General features: G+C 42.0%; 3 protein-coding genes across 3 annotated transcripts; all 3 read right to left on the bottom strand.

Annotated features, from left to right (window-relative positions):
- Positions 1 to 1398: 1398 nt before the first annotated feature.
- On the bottom strand, positions 1399 to 1779 carry LOC107304740. Its single transcript, XM_040526593.1, has one exon. The coding sequence runs from the start codon at positions 1777 to 1779 to the stop codon at positions 1399 to 1401; it is 381 nt and encodes a 126-aa protein (XP_040382527.1).
- A 6586-nt stretch (positions 1780 to 8365) lies between these two features.
- On the bottom strand, positions 8366 to 9740 carry LOC102722042 (probable carboxylesterase 2). The gene has a single exon (XM_040526870.1). The coding sequence runs from the start codon at positions 9608 to 9610 to the stop codon at positions 8624 to 8626; it is 987 nt and encodes a 328-aa protein (XP_040382804.1). The 5' UTR covers positions 9611 to 9740; the 3' UTR covers positions 8366 to 8623.
- Positions 9741 to 10083: 343 nt separating this feature from the next.
- Positions 10084 to 11466, bottom strand: LOC102721762 (2-hydroxyisoflavanone dehydratase-like). The gene has a single exon (XM_040527033.1). The coding sequence runs from the start codon at positions 11361 to 11363 to the stop codon at positions 10368 to 10370; it is 996 nt and encodes a 331-aa protein (XP_040382967.1). The 5' UTR covers positions 11364 to 11466; the 3' UTR covers positions 10084 to 10367.
- Between the last annotated feature and the right edge of the window lie 4216 nt (positions 11467 to 15682).

Raw genomic sequence — 15682 nt, 5'->3', positions numbered from 1 at the left:
CTAGCTTAACGTCGGTCAAACTAGGTTAGGTCCAATGCTGATCCTAACACGGTGAACCCAAGCCCATCACTGATCACTCCCACTATCTGCAGGTGACGCAAAATAGGAGCATGACGCTATCAACCTGACTATCAACACGTCATGTCCTACGGTTAACGAAGTCAGTTGATGGATATGGATGGAATTTTTGGCAAATTATTTTTTTAATTTAGACAACCGTGCATGAATGCAGAATAATTTAAGCAACGTGACATCTTTTGAATGGGCACGTAGCCAACTGTTATATATTCCCTCAAATATTTAAAGGAAATGCACCGTCCTTAATTTCTTCTTTTTTCTCCCTGTAGGACCCACATGAAACCTTAATTTTTTTGTTGTGTACAGAACTGCAGAATCAGGGAACTACTTTATTTCTTGCTTGAACTGAACAAAATGGGGCAATACAAATAAGTTATCTGTAGGGATATCAACGTACATCCTGTTATATTCAGTACTACCTCCGTTTCATATCGTAAATCTTTATAGTCTTATCTAAATTTATCAATTGATAAATGTATATATAATATATAATATATATATATATATATGTTTAGATTCATTAGCATCCATATAAATCTATAAAAGGCTTGAAAGTCTTACGTTATAAAACGGATTTAGTAATGTTTTAGCTTTCTTGAGTACAGTACGATAAAGAGAACGGGAAAGCAGAGTGTTCGACGCGACGTCATTGGTTGGTCTTCCCATTTTCTCTCGTCTCCAAACCCCACTTTGCCAAGAACTCTCCACATATATACATCATAGTACTATATATGAACATATTAATTTGCATGGTATATATAATGGTATATGTCGGAAGAATGGCTCTGCAACTTTTGTCTGCTTGGATTTCAAGCGTACGTGTATATATCATCGAATTAGTAAAGATTCATCGCAGTAATCATATTCACTAACCCTGGTTCTCTAACAGTTAAAACTGGTTAAAGATGATCTTTTCGCATGGCCTGTCAAATGTAATCCCAAAATTAAAACTATAAGCATATACCGATATATATGCGGTGGCATAAAGCTGCAGCTAGCCGCCCACAACTTTATTGAATCAACATTGTTTTTAACAGTACAAACAGCCAACACAGTACATACTGACGTACAGATGTTCACAAAACATCGAGCTTAGTTCGATGCTTGGAGCAGAAATCAAAACGACGACGAGAAAGAAAACTAGAAGCAAATTCAGTGCAGAGAAACTGAGCAGCATGCACCTGCTGGGGGTGACGTGCAGTGCATACGTAGTGGCAGCTAGCTGATCGGCGATCGACACGCAATAATCACACCAGCTAGTTTGATCAAATGCTTTAAGCAGAGAAGAATCGGTGAAACCGAAACGATGCGAGCAACCAGCTAGTTGTTGATCTTCCCTTTGTTGCCTATGCCAGGGCTGTTCCCCGGAGCGGTAGGCCGGGAGTCCGTCGTCGCCATTGGCATGCCGCTTCGTCCTTCGGCGGCGGCGGCGGCGCTGCCTCGCCCTGCAGCTGCAGCTGCAGCATCAGGCGTCGACGCAGAAGCCGTTTCTTGCACTGCTCTGAAGAAGCCCGAGCTCCCGCCGTCACCTTCCACGACGACGGCGGCGGCGGCGTCCTCCTCGTTGCATGGCTCATTGCCGCCCCTGGTTGTCGCCGTCTCCGTCGCCGCCAACCGCCTGGCTTCAGCCTGGCCTGACATGGCGATGACGATGAACAGCAGAATGCAAGTGCAGAACACCACCAGCTTGGTTCCAGCCATGTGAGAATGCTAACTTAAGATTAAGAGCAAGATTATGAGGCTAATTAAGGGAGAGAGATCGAGCTTGCTATCTAGCTATATAGCTAGGTAGCTAGCAAGCTTAGCTACTGGGATCACTAGCTGGGAAACTGAAGTCTCAGTCTCTAACTCCTGGTGCTTCGATCTGAAGGTTCCCTGGGTTGCTGTGAAGTGTACCCTCGGTGCGCGGCACTATTTATAGAGAGGAGATCGATAAGGGCGGCTAGCTAGGTGCTGTGGTTTATGTGCCGCAGTGTTCGAAGCGGGAGTGCCCAATCAGAACCCCATTTTCTTCACATGGTACCATGGGTAATTGACTAATTGGGTGTGTTTGTGGTACAGTGGTTAGGTGTAATGGTGTGGTCAGAAACAATCTCTGTTCATCAGCACGTCTAAACTGCTATCAGATGCGTCTGGGCCGCCTCTTCTTATCTGCAAAGACCAAGTGGGGTTTTTCTTTTTCTCTTTACGGTTTTAGATATTACTGCAAGTGAGCTATTTGTAGAGACTACAAATCGAATGTCTGATTTAATTAAAAGAATTTACAATATTGGATGATCAAAAATGTTGCAGTTCATCGACCGTAAGTGAGTGAAACATCAAGTTATACGTACACTGTGAAAACAAAGAAATTAGTTATTGAAACGTTTCAAATATGAGAGATTTTACTGTGTTTGCGCAGCATGTAGAGGTATGGATGGGTGGTGCAATGTCAATCATTGGTCTAATGAGGGGCAAGGTATGGAAAAAATTTGTTTAGTCGATGGTAGTGATGTAATTACAAAGCTAATTTAGTAGCAATAGTGTTTAGTCTCAAATAAATTCTCCATTGAAAAAAATATTGTTTGCCTAAAAGTTATATATCGTTGATCTTGATTTTTTTTTCTTCGTATGTAAATCTTCCATCCTAGGGTTTATTCTTCGTTGACATCGAGGAAGTAGATCGGCGTTGAGTCAAAAAAAAGGCAAAGGGTGATCGTTCTTCATACGCAAATCTTCTTTCATCACTGTCGTTGAGAAGCAAGATCGGTGTTGGGTCAGAAGGAGGTAGGGGCAATAGTCGAGGAGACATGAAGAGATCTGGGAACAGTAGACCGTCGTGGCACTCGTTCTTTCTATTAAAGGTTTAAAATCTGCAATTCTGCAAAACACCATGTAAATTAATCACGATGTACTTAGAAATAAAATTTAAACTAGAGAAAATCACGTAAATCACATATTTTGCTTCACTTCAACCATACCGGCGTAGTACCTTTTCCAAATTTATGATTTTTTTGCCTTTTGTAAAATTACCATTTTATCTTTCTACATAAGTACCTCTGATAATACTTAAGTACATGAATGTATCTTTCATCTTAGAGCGTTTAGATCTTTACCTTTTTAGAACAGTCAAAGTTATTCCAGAACCATGAAGGGCCTTTTATGGCTTATTTTGTTATTGTTGTGTTTTGCTACATCGTGTTGATTTTTCAAAAGGCTGTTTAGATGAACATTTTATAATCGTTGTATAACCATGAATGGTTATATAAAATGTTCTTTATGTCATGTATCTCATAGCTGTTTCATATTTTTGGTGCATAGTGATGGATATTATCGTTTATCATATAAATTTAAATAAAACTTAAAATATTTAAAAGTTAATATGCCATAAAAGATTAGCATAATCCATCATATAATAAAAAACATAGTAATATTGTGTGTATATCATAAATAAACAATTTTAAGTTTGAGAAATTTTACGGTGCTTAAGAAAAATCTCAGTTACTTCATTTTTCATAGTGTTACTTTTTAATATCTAGTTATACAATACCTAAAGTATCAATTTTTTACGCTAGAAAATAGGTATCATCTATACAGCTTTTAAAGGCGGTAAAGATGTTGTTCAAGTATACCTAGGATGGGTAAGTTGAAGGAGTATTACTCACTGATTGGTTTTAAATCATCGTCCGGCCATAATGGCGTCTCAATAAGAAAGCGGGTCCCATGCTTGCAAGGTGCTCTACGAAATTCTAGATAAGCATTAGAGGTCACTTAGGCCCCATTTAACAGTCATCAAGATTTTGAATTTTTGCATTATGTTTTTAATTAGAACATGGTTAAACGCAGACGCTCACAACGCACGCACGCAAACCCCCCTATGAACACCTCCAAAGACGGGCCGGTAAGTCCTAGAGAACCACAAAGTCATCACGGGCGTCTCGATGTCGATGGGCACGTCGTCGCACGCACCCCCTATGAACACCTCCAAAGACGGGCCGGTAAATCCTAGAGAACCACGAAGTCATCACGGGTGTCTCGATGTCGATGGACACGTCGTCACCCACTGAAAGCACAAACTTGTTAGAGTCTTGGAAAATTCGCTCCAACGAGGAGTCGAACCCAGGACCACAGGTGCTACTAAGGCCTTTGTAACCATTAGGCTACATGTCATTTCTCAATTTTTGCATTATTTGCTTCAGTCATCAAATTAATTTTTAATTTGAGATCTAAATTATTGAATTAATTACTATAAAATAAAATTTGCATTAAAATATTGTATGAAAACTTTTGTATAATTAACTTGTACACGAACGCACTGAATATGTAGTTGTTAGAGCATCTTAACGAGATATCTAAAATTGATCCCTAAAATTGAATTTTGATAATTGAGCTAGAAAATATATCTCCAACAGGTTACCAAATACATTTCTAATATTTACACATGCCTAAAATTAGCTTACTTGTGTGTTAAATTGGGGGCAAAAAATATGTATTCCTAATACAAGTTATTCATTTTTTTTAGATTTTTGTTGGAGGAGTGTATAATTTTTATGCCTAATATTTTTTTAAGATGGATCCAATGTAATTTTTTGGAAAACAAATTATTAGCATTCTCTTGGATATGCTCTTAAGCTTGACAACGAAAAATCCAAAATCTATTGAGGAAAACAACAAGACCTTAGGCAATTTAAGGTCCACTCATAGATTATAATTTAACTGAAATTACAATTGTGTTTATATGCTACTCTTGTATTTTTGAAAATAAAATTGCATTTCCTACGTGGTGACAGCAATGCTTTAACATGGTTGAACTAGTCTATACCGTTATAATTTAGCCTTATCATGTGCATAGATCTTTTTTTTAAGTAACCCAGTAAATTTCTAACCCTAATGTACGAGGTGACTCCCTTGATTTAATAATACGGTAGATACTCTGTTCTTTTTAATTTATATATGATCCATGAACCCAGTGGTAACAATGATTCTTGTGTAGATACTATAGATTACTGAGCTAGTGCTATTTTTTTTTTGGCAATTTGACAGAAAATACTCGTTAAAATTGCAATGCATTCGAGAATAACATGATTCACATCTTCGCAGAAAACAGAAAGAGTTGTGTACGGTACAATGAAGGAATATATCTCCTTGGTTGTGCCATAGGTGGTCCCTTTGGGTTAATCCTTATGTAAAAATGGTTAATTTCTATCCAAGCTTCACTTGCATTCTGCTCCGTCCATCAAAATAATCATTTTTTTGACTGGCCAAGGAAATTAGCCCTACATGGTTCAGTATATCATCTTTTAATCATTGCACAAATCTACCATAAAAATCTTTGTTAAAGACTCCATTGAAGGGTCATTGGCTATCAACGGCAGTACCTTCTGTAAGCTCCTCTACCTGATGGATACATATGTTTCTTCCCATCAAGAAAGACACTTTGATTCCTTGGCCAATTGCCTTTGTCTCCTGAATTTTAAAATACAAATTTTTGCTGAATGAAAGAACAATGGTGTTTTTAAATTCAACAAGTACACCTACTCTCAGTGGTGATCATTTGCTGCAAATTTGTTTGGTGACATATTTAGATGTGTCCGTTTCTTGTCGGGAGAAAGTGTAGGATCGATCTCCATTGCTGGGCTCACTGAGGAAGGCTTTACAAATCACTGGAATCAATCTTTAGCTTTTCTACATTGAGGTAAGAATCATTCAGTGTTCTGACGAATGGGAGTTTAACAGAGCAATTGCTTTTAATGAAATTTACAGATTCAGCCTGTGCCCACAAATATCCCTAACTATTTTTTTTCTGAAAGGGCACATGTCCCTGAATATTGCAGAAAATAAAGGTTCCAGTAGGTCACAACATCTAGAATTGCTTCCTTTTTTTGTCTGAAAGACTATTTTAATTCTTTGTTGAAATAACTCTTCTGAACTGAACATTGTCCATCCCAGTAGTAGATTACCAGCAAGGTTGCAGTTTCTCCTAGGTGACATTGTGCTGCAAGAATCACTTGGTAAAAACTCAAGATTGGGTGGGACAGTAACACATCAAGTGGGCCAAATCTGAGAACAGGATGGCGTCTGATATCAAATGGAGCCCATGAAGAGAAAAGAAATGCAGTAAGTGAAGAGAATTTTATACTAGCTATCAAGTCTTGTACTAGCATCTCTGGAACTGAAAAGGAAACAGTTCATTTTATAAAATGAAACTGAAAATAAAAATACAACAATTTTCTCAGTCATTGACTTCCCCTCTTTTTCTTAAAAAGGACTAATATGACAAAGCCTAGCATGGGGCAACATGGAACCCAAAAGAGATTGTCAAAGGGTAACAATAAGAAAAGAAACTGATAGAGGGCATCTCTCCATGTTAGCCGGACTAGTTGACAAATGTATGCATCTGAACTGAGCAATTGTTATCTGTCAGAGTAAACAAGCAATTCTTTGATGCAAGGTACTAAGGGGATGTTTAGATGGCAAAAAATTTTGGCAGGAATATCACATCGGACGTTTGACCGGATGTCGGAAGGGGTTTTCGGATACGAATGAAAAAACGAATTTCACAGCTCGTCTGGAAACCACAAGACGAATCGTTTGAGCCTAATTATGCCGTCATTAGCACATATTGGTTACTGTAGTACTTATGGCTAATCATGGACTAATTAGTCTCAAAAAATTCGTGTCACGATTTCTCATATAACTGTGCAATTAGTTTTTTGGTTCATCTATATTTAATGCTTTATTTAGATGTCCAAAGATTCGATGTGATGTTTTTGGGAAAAATTTTTGGAACTAAACAAGGCCTAAGTTTGCAACAATGTTTCCTAAAAGGCAAATAATTCATGTGCCCGACAAGTATAATTTCAAAGAATTGCTTATAATCAGAGGGCATATATGAGGAGAGCTTGATAGAGGGCATCTCTACATGTGAGGCCCCCTAGTTGACAAATGTATGAACAGATGAGCAAAAGAAAAATGTAAGGGTAATTAAACAAGCAATTCTTTGATGCATGATACTGCATTTACAATAATGCTTCATGAAAGGGAATGAACTCATATGTCCATCAAGTATAAATAAAATTCAAAGAATTACTTATTATCAAAGGATGAATATGAAATCATACTGATAGAGGGCATCTCCATGTGAGTCAGCCTAGTTTCATGAATGCATAAGCAGAGAAACTTTTTATGAGTAAAGCAAGTCTTTGATGTAAGGTATTTGCATTGATGACAATGCTTCATAAAAGGCAAATAATTCATGCGTTCAAAAGTATAAGCAATTTCAAAAATATGCTTATTATCGAATGCTGCTAATAAAATAAGAAATTGGTGAAGGGGAGCACCACTCCATGTGCGTCGTCCTAGTTGAAAAATGCATGAACCCCCTTCTCTCATTTTGCTAAGAGTAAACAACCAATTCATAAAAGGCAAAGAATTCATATGTACACCGAATACACCCTTTGGTTTTTAATAGACAACACTTATATGATTTTGATTATTCATCTTATTTAAAATTTCATGCAGATATGCAAAACTACATGTTATGCTTAAAATAAATTTAATAAATTAAATCATAGCAAAATAAAGAGTAAGTTGTATTTTAGACCATATTTTATTGCCTATATTTTACTTTGGGCCACTCTTAAATCTACCTTTATATTTTGGATCATATAAATTTGACATTGTTATAACTTGAACCATCCCAAACAACCTCTTCATTACATATCAATAACATCAGACACATCAGCTACGGTACAATCCAAACTCTCTTATCTATATGCACTCTACATATACATATTTGTCAAATTGGAGACTAGATGTGGCTAAATGTGAGACTTGGATGGTCCAAACCGTAAAATGGACAAATTTCCCTAGTCCAAAGTGAAAATATGAGTTTAAGAGTGGTCCAAAATGAAACTTAGCTAATAATAGGTGCCATATTCTGCAACTCACTCCAAGATAAATGATAATTACACACGTTTTATGAGCAAGACGAATGGTTAAACTTAAGGAAAAAAGTTAACTATGTTGTCTATTAAAAACGGAAGGGAGTATATAATAATTTCAAAGAACTGTTTACAATTATCATCAAACCATGATGAAAGAAAAGTAATTGATGGAAGGTATCACTCCATGTGAACCTTCCTAGTTGACAAACATTTGATCAGGGGAATTTTGGAACTGAGCAGTTGTTCTTTTGGAAGAATGAGTAAGCAAGTTTGATTTTTGATGCAAGATTTAACAGCAATGCTTCACAAAAGTACCAAAGAGAATGAATCAAAGTGTCAACAAGGTAGTATAATTTCATCAGTATGAAATGTATCACTGTATTATCTCCCAAGTTTTCTGATACAACACCCACAGCTACAACAATGGCGATACGATCCATCCATACCACCCAATTGCAACAGACGCAACACAATTCTGAATCCAAAACGTAAAAATGCAGCAGTAAGTATGGTGCGGCGGCAGCTGCCGTCGCCGTCGGCGACGTAGCTGCAGTTATTTGCGGGTATAAACCGATGCTAATCTCCGATATGGTGGCGGTGTCATCGCCGGCCGGCGAGCCCTAGCGGTTGAGGAAGCCGCTGATGACCTTGTCCTGCTCGATGGCCTCGTCGCAGTGTGGCTCGAGGAGGTGGAAGGTGTGCCCTTTGCCCGGCGCCTGCCATATCTCCGCCTCGCCGCGCCACCCGCTCGCCGTGAGCCGGTCGTAGTACGCGCGGCCGCGGTCGCGGAGCACGTCGCGCTCGCCGATGCACACGAGCACGCGGTCGCACGCCAGCGCGGCGAGGTCCGGCGCGCCGTCGACGAGCGGGTTGATGAGCGGGTCGTCCTCACCGGTGGTGGTCGGGCACATGACGCGCCACAGGCTGCCGAGGCTCTCCCGCACCGCGGGGTCCAGGTCGTCGGAGCCCACCTTGTTGGTGCCGAGGAAGTAGGGGTGGATCATGACGAGGCCGCGGATCTTGGCGCCGTGGGGCAGCCCATCCTCGGCCACCCGCATCGCCATGTGGTGCGCGATGTTGGAGCCGGCGCTCTCGCCGCCGAGGTAGAGGCGGGAGAAGTCGGCGTGGTCAACGAGCCACGGCTCGTCGCCGCCGTCGCCCCCCGCGGCGTGGCCGGCGACCCAGGCGAGCGCCTCCCACGAGTCGGCGTAGGCCGCGGGGACGGGGTGCTCCGGCGCGAGGCGGTACTCGACGGACACCACGACGGCGCCGGCGAGCGCGGCGAAGGCGTTGAAGTAGGCGTGGAAGGTCGGGTTGAAGGCGGAGCCGAGGCAGAACCCGCCGCCGTGGTAGTAGACGAGCACGGGGAGCTTCGCCCCCGCCGCGGCGGTGGGCCCGTCGAGGCGCGGGAGGTAGAGGCGCGCGGAGACGTTGGGGGAGATGACGCGGTCGTGCGACGCGACGCCGGTGGCGGCGTCGGTGGAGGCGGCGACGAACTCCGACCCGAAGTAGCGCTCCACGCGGTTCTTGTAGATGCGGATGCAGGGCATCGACTCGTACACGATCTCGTCGTCGGCCGAGGCCGCCGGTGGCGCGGCGGCGGCCATCGCGCGGTGGAGATCTGGGCGGGCAAACGCTGGCGGTGGTTGCAGAGCTGGTGTGGGAGGGGCGCGTCTTAGACTTTGGGTTTCGCCTTAAGCGTATATATGAATATATCAAATCAAATCTTATCTACCAGTAGTTGCCAAGTCGCAGTTGGTGCTGTTCTACTAAAAGCTAATTTTAAAATGATTTTTGCATCTTGGAAGTGATCAATTTGCCCAGAAATTTTATCGGTTTGGGTTTAATTCGGTCAAACAAGGGGAGGAAACTGAGGTGGCAAAGAAAAATCTCATAAGGATGACTTCTTCCATTCTTTTTTATTATTATTATTTTGCCTCAACCTTTGCTTCAATCCGAAGCTTGATCCACATGGTTAGCACGTAGTAGTAGCAGGTTTACATGTTTCTTGAGAAAATGCAGCAAATAGGATAGACCCAGATCATGTGCAAGATTCCATTAGCAATGAAAGCTCACAAAGTCAAACAAGAACAACTTGTTCCATTTTATTCAACTCCATGGTACGAAAGTCCAGACCACACCACTGATTGATTACTGAAGAGTGAACATGCACAACACAACACATTTTGTCTGCATTTCTTGTTATTTCTGTGGAATCAAACAGATCAGGATGCAAAAACAAAAGCAAAAACAAAACAAAAATCCAGCATTCATCAGCGTTATGGCCGTGTCAACATTGCGTTGCAGGAAGCAATTTCGTCAAGGTTTCAGGCGGTGCCGGCGCCGGCGCCGGCGTGCGGTTCTCTATTTGTTCCCGCCAAAAAACGCCACAAGCTTGTCCATGAGAATAGCCGCCTTGGCGCTGTCGGGCTGTCGCTGGAAGTACTCGTGATCCTCGCCGGAGACCAGCAGCTCGGCGGCGTCCTCTGCCCACCCGCTCTCCAGCAACCCGTCGTAGTACGCCTTGCCCCGGAGCTCCAGCTCGTCGGCGGCGAGGCAGACCAGGACCCGGTCGCAGCCAAGCTGCCGCAGGCTCGGCGCGCCGTCGGCCACCGGGTTGATCCGCGGGTCGTCCGGTCCCGTGGTCCGGCCGCCGCACGCGAATGACCACGTCTCCTCCAGCTTGGCCCTCAACCACGCGTTCTTCACCTCGCCGTCGGCCTTCTTGCCCGCCACGAAGTACGGGTGCAGCAGCGCCATCCCCTTGACACGCGCGCCGCCGGGGAGCTCCTCGGCGCCGGCGCGCATGGTGACGTTGTGGGCGATGTTGCCGCCGGCGCTGTACCCGGCCACGAAGACGCGGTCCCTGTCGCCGTGGTCCCGGAGCCACGGGTCGGCGTCCGCTGCGCCGGCGCCGGCGGCGGCCCACCGCAGCGCGGACCACGCGTCGTCGTAGCAGGCGGGGACGGGGTGCTCGGGCGCGAGGCGGTAGTCGACGGACACCACGATGACGCGGGCCCGCGCGCAGAGACGGTTGGCGAAGCCGTGCTCGAGCGCTTCCGCGGCCGAGCCGACGACGAGCCCACCGCCGTGGAGGTACAAGACGACGGGCAGCAGCAGCTGCTGCTGCTGGTTCCCCGCGCCGCCGCCGCTGCCGCCGTCGAGGTCAGGGAGATAGAGGCGCGCCCACAGGCCGGTGGCCGGGTCGACGGTGACGTCGCGGGAGGCGACGCCCGTGGCGGCGTCGACGGAGGGCGGGACGCGGTTCTCCGGGAAGAGGCGCTCGACGCGGCCGCTCCTGTACTGCCGGATCAGCGGCACGAACTCGAACGTGACCTCGTCGTCGCCAGGTTCTCCCATCTGCACGACACAGCCGGCCGGCGAGGCGGCGACGTCGGAGGGCAATGTCCAATGGTGCACTTCACTTCACGAGTCAGCGGCGCAGCGTGTCAAGTGCGCGGCAGCGCGGGGTATTTGACTTGGCCTTGTTTGCTCGGGAAGTTTGGAGTTGTGACACGGCAGGATAACGTTTTCTTTGGAGTAGAATACGCTGCGGGAGAAGGCCACCGTAGAGTGATGATATTTTTTTTTGGTTTTGTATTTTTTATTAAAAACATTCAAAAATAGATTTGTGTGGTTGGTCCATTTGCTCCTAGTAGGTAAATAGGAAATAAACTAATAGAAAATTCCCTGTGTCGCCTGCAGCCGAGTGGCCGTTTGCCACATCACATTTTCTCTCTCTTAGAGCGCGGCAGGAGGTTAGTTTTTTTATTTTTAAAATACAAAATTAAATTTGTAAATTATTTAATAAATAAAATTCAAAATTCAGAAAATTCGTGTTTATTGTGCCGAGCCGAGAAATTCGGGTCCATAATTGGTCATGGGCTTTCGAACGGTCAGGCTTCTCAAACGTTCGGCCTTTGGGGTTCAAGGTTTGGTCCTTGGAATTGAATCCTGACCGGCCCGGCCCGCTCGGCCCACGCTGCCTCACCGCAGTCCTCAGGTACGGACGGTATCCAATGGGCCGGGAACCTGCCATGCGCTTCTACCTCTCTGGGGATGAAAACGGTCCGGAAAAGTATCTAACTACATCTGTTCCTATATTTTTGCCTCGGAAACGGGAGCGGGACCGTCGGTCGGAAAAATAAAATCGGTTACACGGTATTTCGAAAACGATTCATTTCGATCGGGAACATGACGATAACGATCGGGAATCGATATTTCAAAACGGGAATAACAAACCATATAACCACTTCAAATATTCGACACAACAAAATTAGTGTGGATATGATACTAGCATAATACATAAAACAATTGATGAGAACATACAACATCATATAAATTAGTTGATCAACACATACTCATAAGAATATAAGATCATAGTAGAGTTCAAAACGGGAATGTCCATGGGAATTATCAACGGGAACCGTGAAAATGGTCGGGAAAACACCTCAACCGTTTTCGCTACCGTTTTCGCCGGCTTTTCCTTTTTTTCGGTTTCCTGTTTTTCCTGTCAAAACGGTATTCGGGCGGGAAAATCGATATACGGTGCCGGTCGGGACGGAATTTTCCCGTCCCGTTTTCATCCCTATACCTCACGGCCCATCACCCTAAGGTCTTGTTCAGTTAACAGTGAGGATTTGAAGGGAAGTTATTTATTTTACAGCAATTATGGTGTGGAATTATTTCATCTTAATTTTCTAAATGTCCCAATGGGATTCCACAAGGATTAGGCCTAGAGTTTCCCTGCTCATGCTCCGGAAATTTGGCCGTGGAAATTTCCCACGCAGGATTTTCTGGCCTAAGACCTTGTCCGGTTAATACTATAGGATTTGTAGGGGATTTATTTCATAACAGTTATGGCGTGAAATTAATTCCTCTTATTTTTCTCCAGTAAATTTTCTTAGAGATTAACCTATCAATCTGTCAAGAATCTACTGTACTCTATCTGTTATATTATAAGATTTCCTTGATTTGTTTAAAGTCATCCATGTATCAATATAAATGTTTTGTATACGTGTCTAGATTCATTAACACATAAATAAATCTAGATATGAACACAAAGTCTTATAATATGAAGCGGAAAAAATATTTATCAATTTAACTATTTAGCGGCGAGCGCGATTCAACACCGAAAACCTTTGGACCAATCAATTAGCATACCACTATTCTATCAAGGCCGATGGCCACAGCCACCGGAAGCCCGCGCACCCTTGCCGGGTAACAATGTCACGTGAATATGGGTGGGAATGGACTAACGTTCGTGGGTTTTTTTATAACTATATGTAATACTTAAAAAAATAGCTTAAAATCCTATACAATTCTATTTTAAATTCGTTTTAAATCCTGCTATTAAATTTTATAGATAAAATAGTTAGTCTCATTATCACGTTTACACGTGACTCTCGTCAATGATGGTTTTTCCATTAGTTTCAGTGCCTGCCTCGATGATTAATTATCAGCGAAGAAAGGGACACAGACCGTGCCCCAGTGGCCCGAGTTTGGTACTACTATACAGTAGTCTACGGTACTACTGTAGAAATTAGTTCAGGTATGGTGCTACAGAAGTCTACGGAAGTTCTGTAGCACATCGTTGTCTCACGTGCCGAGTCTTGTTGCTACTGTAGACGGGCATCCCAACCAGGCAACCACTGGATCGATCTGGATTTCACCAAATTCGAACGTTGAAATGGGATTTTGCTGGGGGTTGTGAATGATTTTGGACAATTTTAAATTGATCGAATTTCATGCGAATGAAAATGTTTTGTTTTTGTAAAAGAATCAGTTTATGTAACTTTAGTTGGGTATTTTGAAGAATTGTGATGGTGCGTGATTTTATCTGGCTACAACTTTTTTTTTTTGAAAAGTTTAGGCACACCTATCAGCCATTCTGGCGTATGCATAGAGGAGGTAAAGTTACGGTCTTTAAATTGTATACTATTGTTTGTTATTGTTGTAGCTTTAAAAAGATACCTAGCTAAATTTGTACGATAGCGATAGTTTTGATTAAATAATTACTCCCTCCATTTCATTATGTAAGGTGTTTGATTTTTTTTCTTGCAATGTTTAACCATTTGTCTTATTCAAAATATTATGAAAATATCATTTAATTTGCTTGTGACTTACTTTATTATAAAAAGAACTTTAATTACGACTTGTCATTTTTTATATCTGTACTAAATTTTTGAATAAGATGAATGATCAAACGTTACAACCAAAAAAGTCAAACAACTTATATTATGAAACGGAGGTAGTACAGTTTACCGAAAGTTACTCTTTTAAATTTGAGAAATATGAAACATTGAAAAATTGTATAAGTAGTACTCTATTAATTTGATATTATAAGTCACTCTGGGATTGTTCGAAGTCAAATCTCTTAAAGTTTGAAGAAGTTTATTTAAAAATATAGTAACATTTGTAACTCAAACTAAAAGTATAAACTTATTTAATTATGAATTTAATAAAACTAATTTGACTGTAAATGTTAGCACATAATTCTATAAATATACTAGTCAAACTTGAAAAGATTTGACTTGGTACAAACCGAAACTAACTTATAATATAAAATTGAGGGAGTATTACTGGTGGCATGAAAATTGTAAAAATTCAATTTATATGTAGTTTGGGACCTCAACAGAACGATATTTTCCTTTTCAACATTTTACTGTAATATTCCACAGTTTTCCTTTATTAATGATATTTTTCTTAATATTTATATTTATTTTTGATTTCCTAAATTTCCAATAAAAATCAACCAAGTTTCCGATCAAACCAAATGCAGTTGGTGAAATCTCAACAGCAACATTTTCTCGTGTAAAACCGTTCAAAATTCATTCAACCTCAATCGAATACTGTGCAACTCAACAGAAGCATGCATTTCCCTCTTTGAGTCTCAAGCCACTATAATTTTTGTTCAGTTTTTGTTCTTTAAACTTTGTTTTTTTAATAAATCTTCTTTGAATTATGTGCAATTCGTCATCATGGCTGTATTTCAGAAAACTTAAACTCTCCTAGCGATCACAAAACTCATAGACGGTCTCAATGCGTTCGACCGTACGTTCATTCTCTGATCAGGTCCTTGTCGACAGAGGACAGAATTCGGAGAAAAATAAAAGTAGTGTACCAAATCAACACCCACGAAAGTAGAGTAATGTACGATAACACGGAGTAACAGAAATTCGGCCATGTTGGACTACTTGTTGAGGATTCAGTTTCCCGATGAAGAAAATAGGCGATCACACCAAGAAGATCCCGTTCCCATCCCTTTGAACGCGAGAGCAGAAAGTTTGGCTCATCGCATCATAATCCACAGCGATCCGAATCGGGCACCATACGGTTGGGATGTTTGATTTCCGTTGGGCACTTGAGCTCATCCTAAAGTGTGATGACGCGTCTTTTTTCTTCTGATTATACATATAAGCTGAAATTTAAATTTTCAACATTAAATTTAGAGTTAACTTTGGATTTTTTTTATCAAAATTTATTTTTCAGCATTGAGTTTTAAAACGCTAAGAATACATATATATAATTTGTATTGGTAAATTATTTTTCGTTTATAATACATCATTCGAAAGTAGAGGTTCTGCAGTGTACTGAACATTTGCCTTCTGCTGCCCTTCTCTGCTCCCAGTGGAACATCACCATTTACCGTTTCCAACGGCACCTATGGTACGCTAAAA

Source organism: Oryza brachyantha, chromosome 8, assembly GCF_000231095.2.
Source record: "Oryza brachyantha chromosome 8, ObraRS2, whole genome shotgun sequence".
Classification (NCBI taxonomy): Eukaryota; Viridiplantae; Streptophyta; class Magnoliopsida; order Poales; family Poaceae; genus Oryza; species Oryza brachyantha.
Note: the sequence above shows the minus strand (reverse complement) of the source record. Positions and strands in the feature narration are given on the sequence as shown.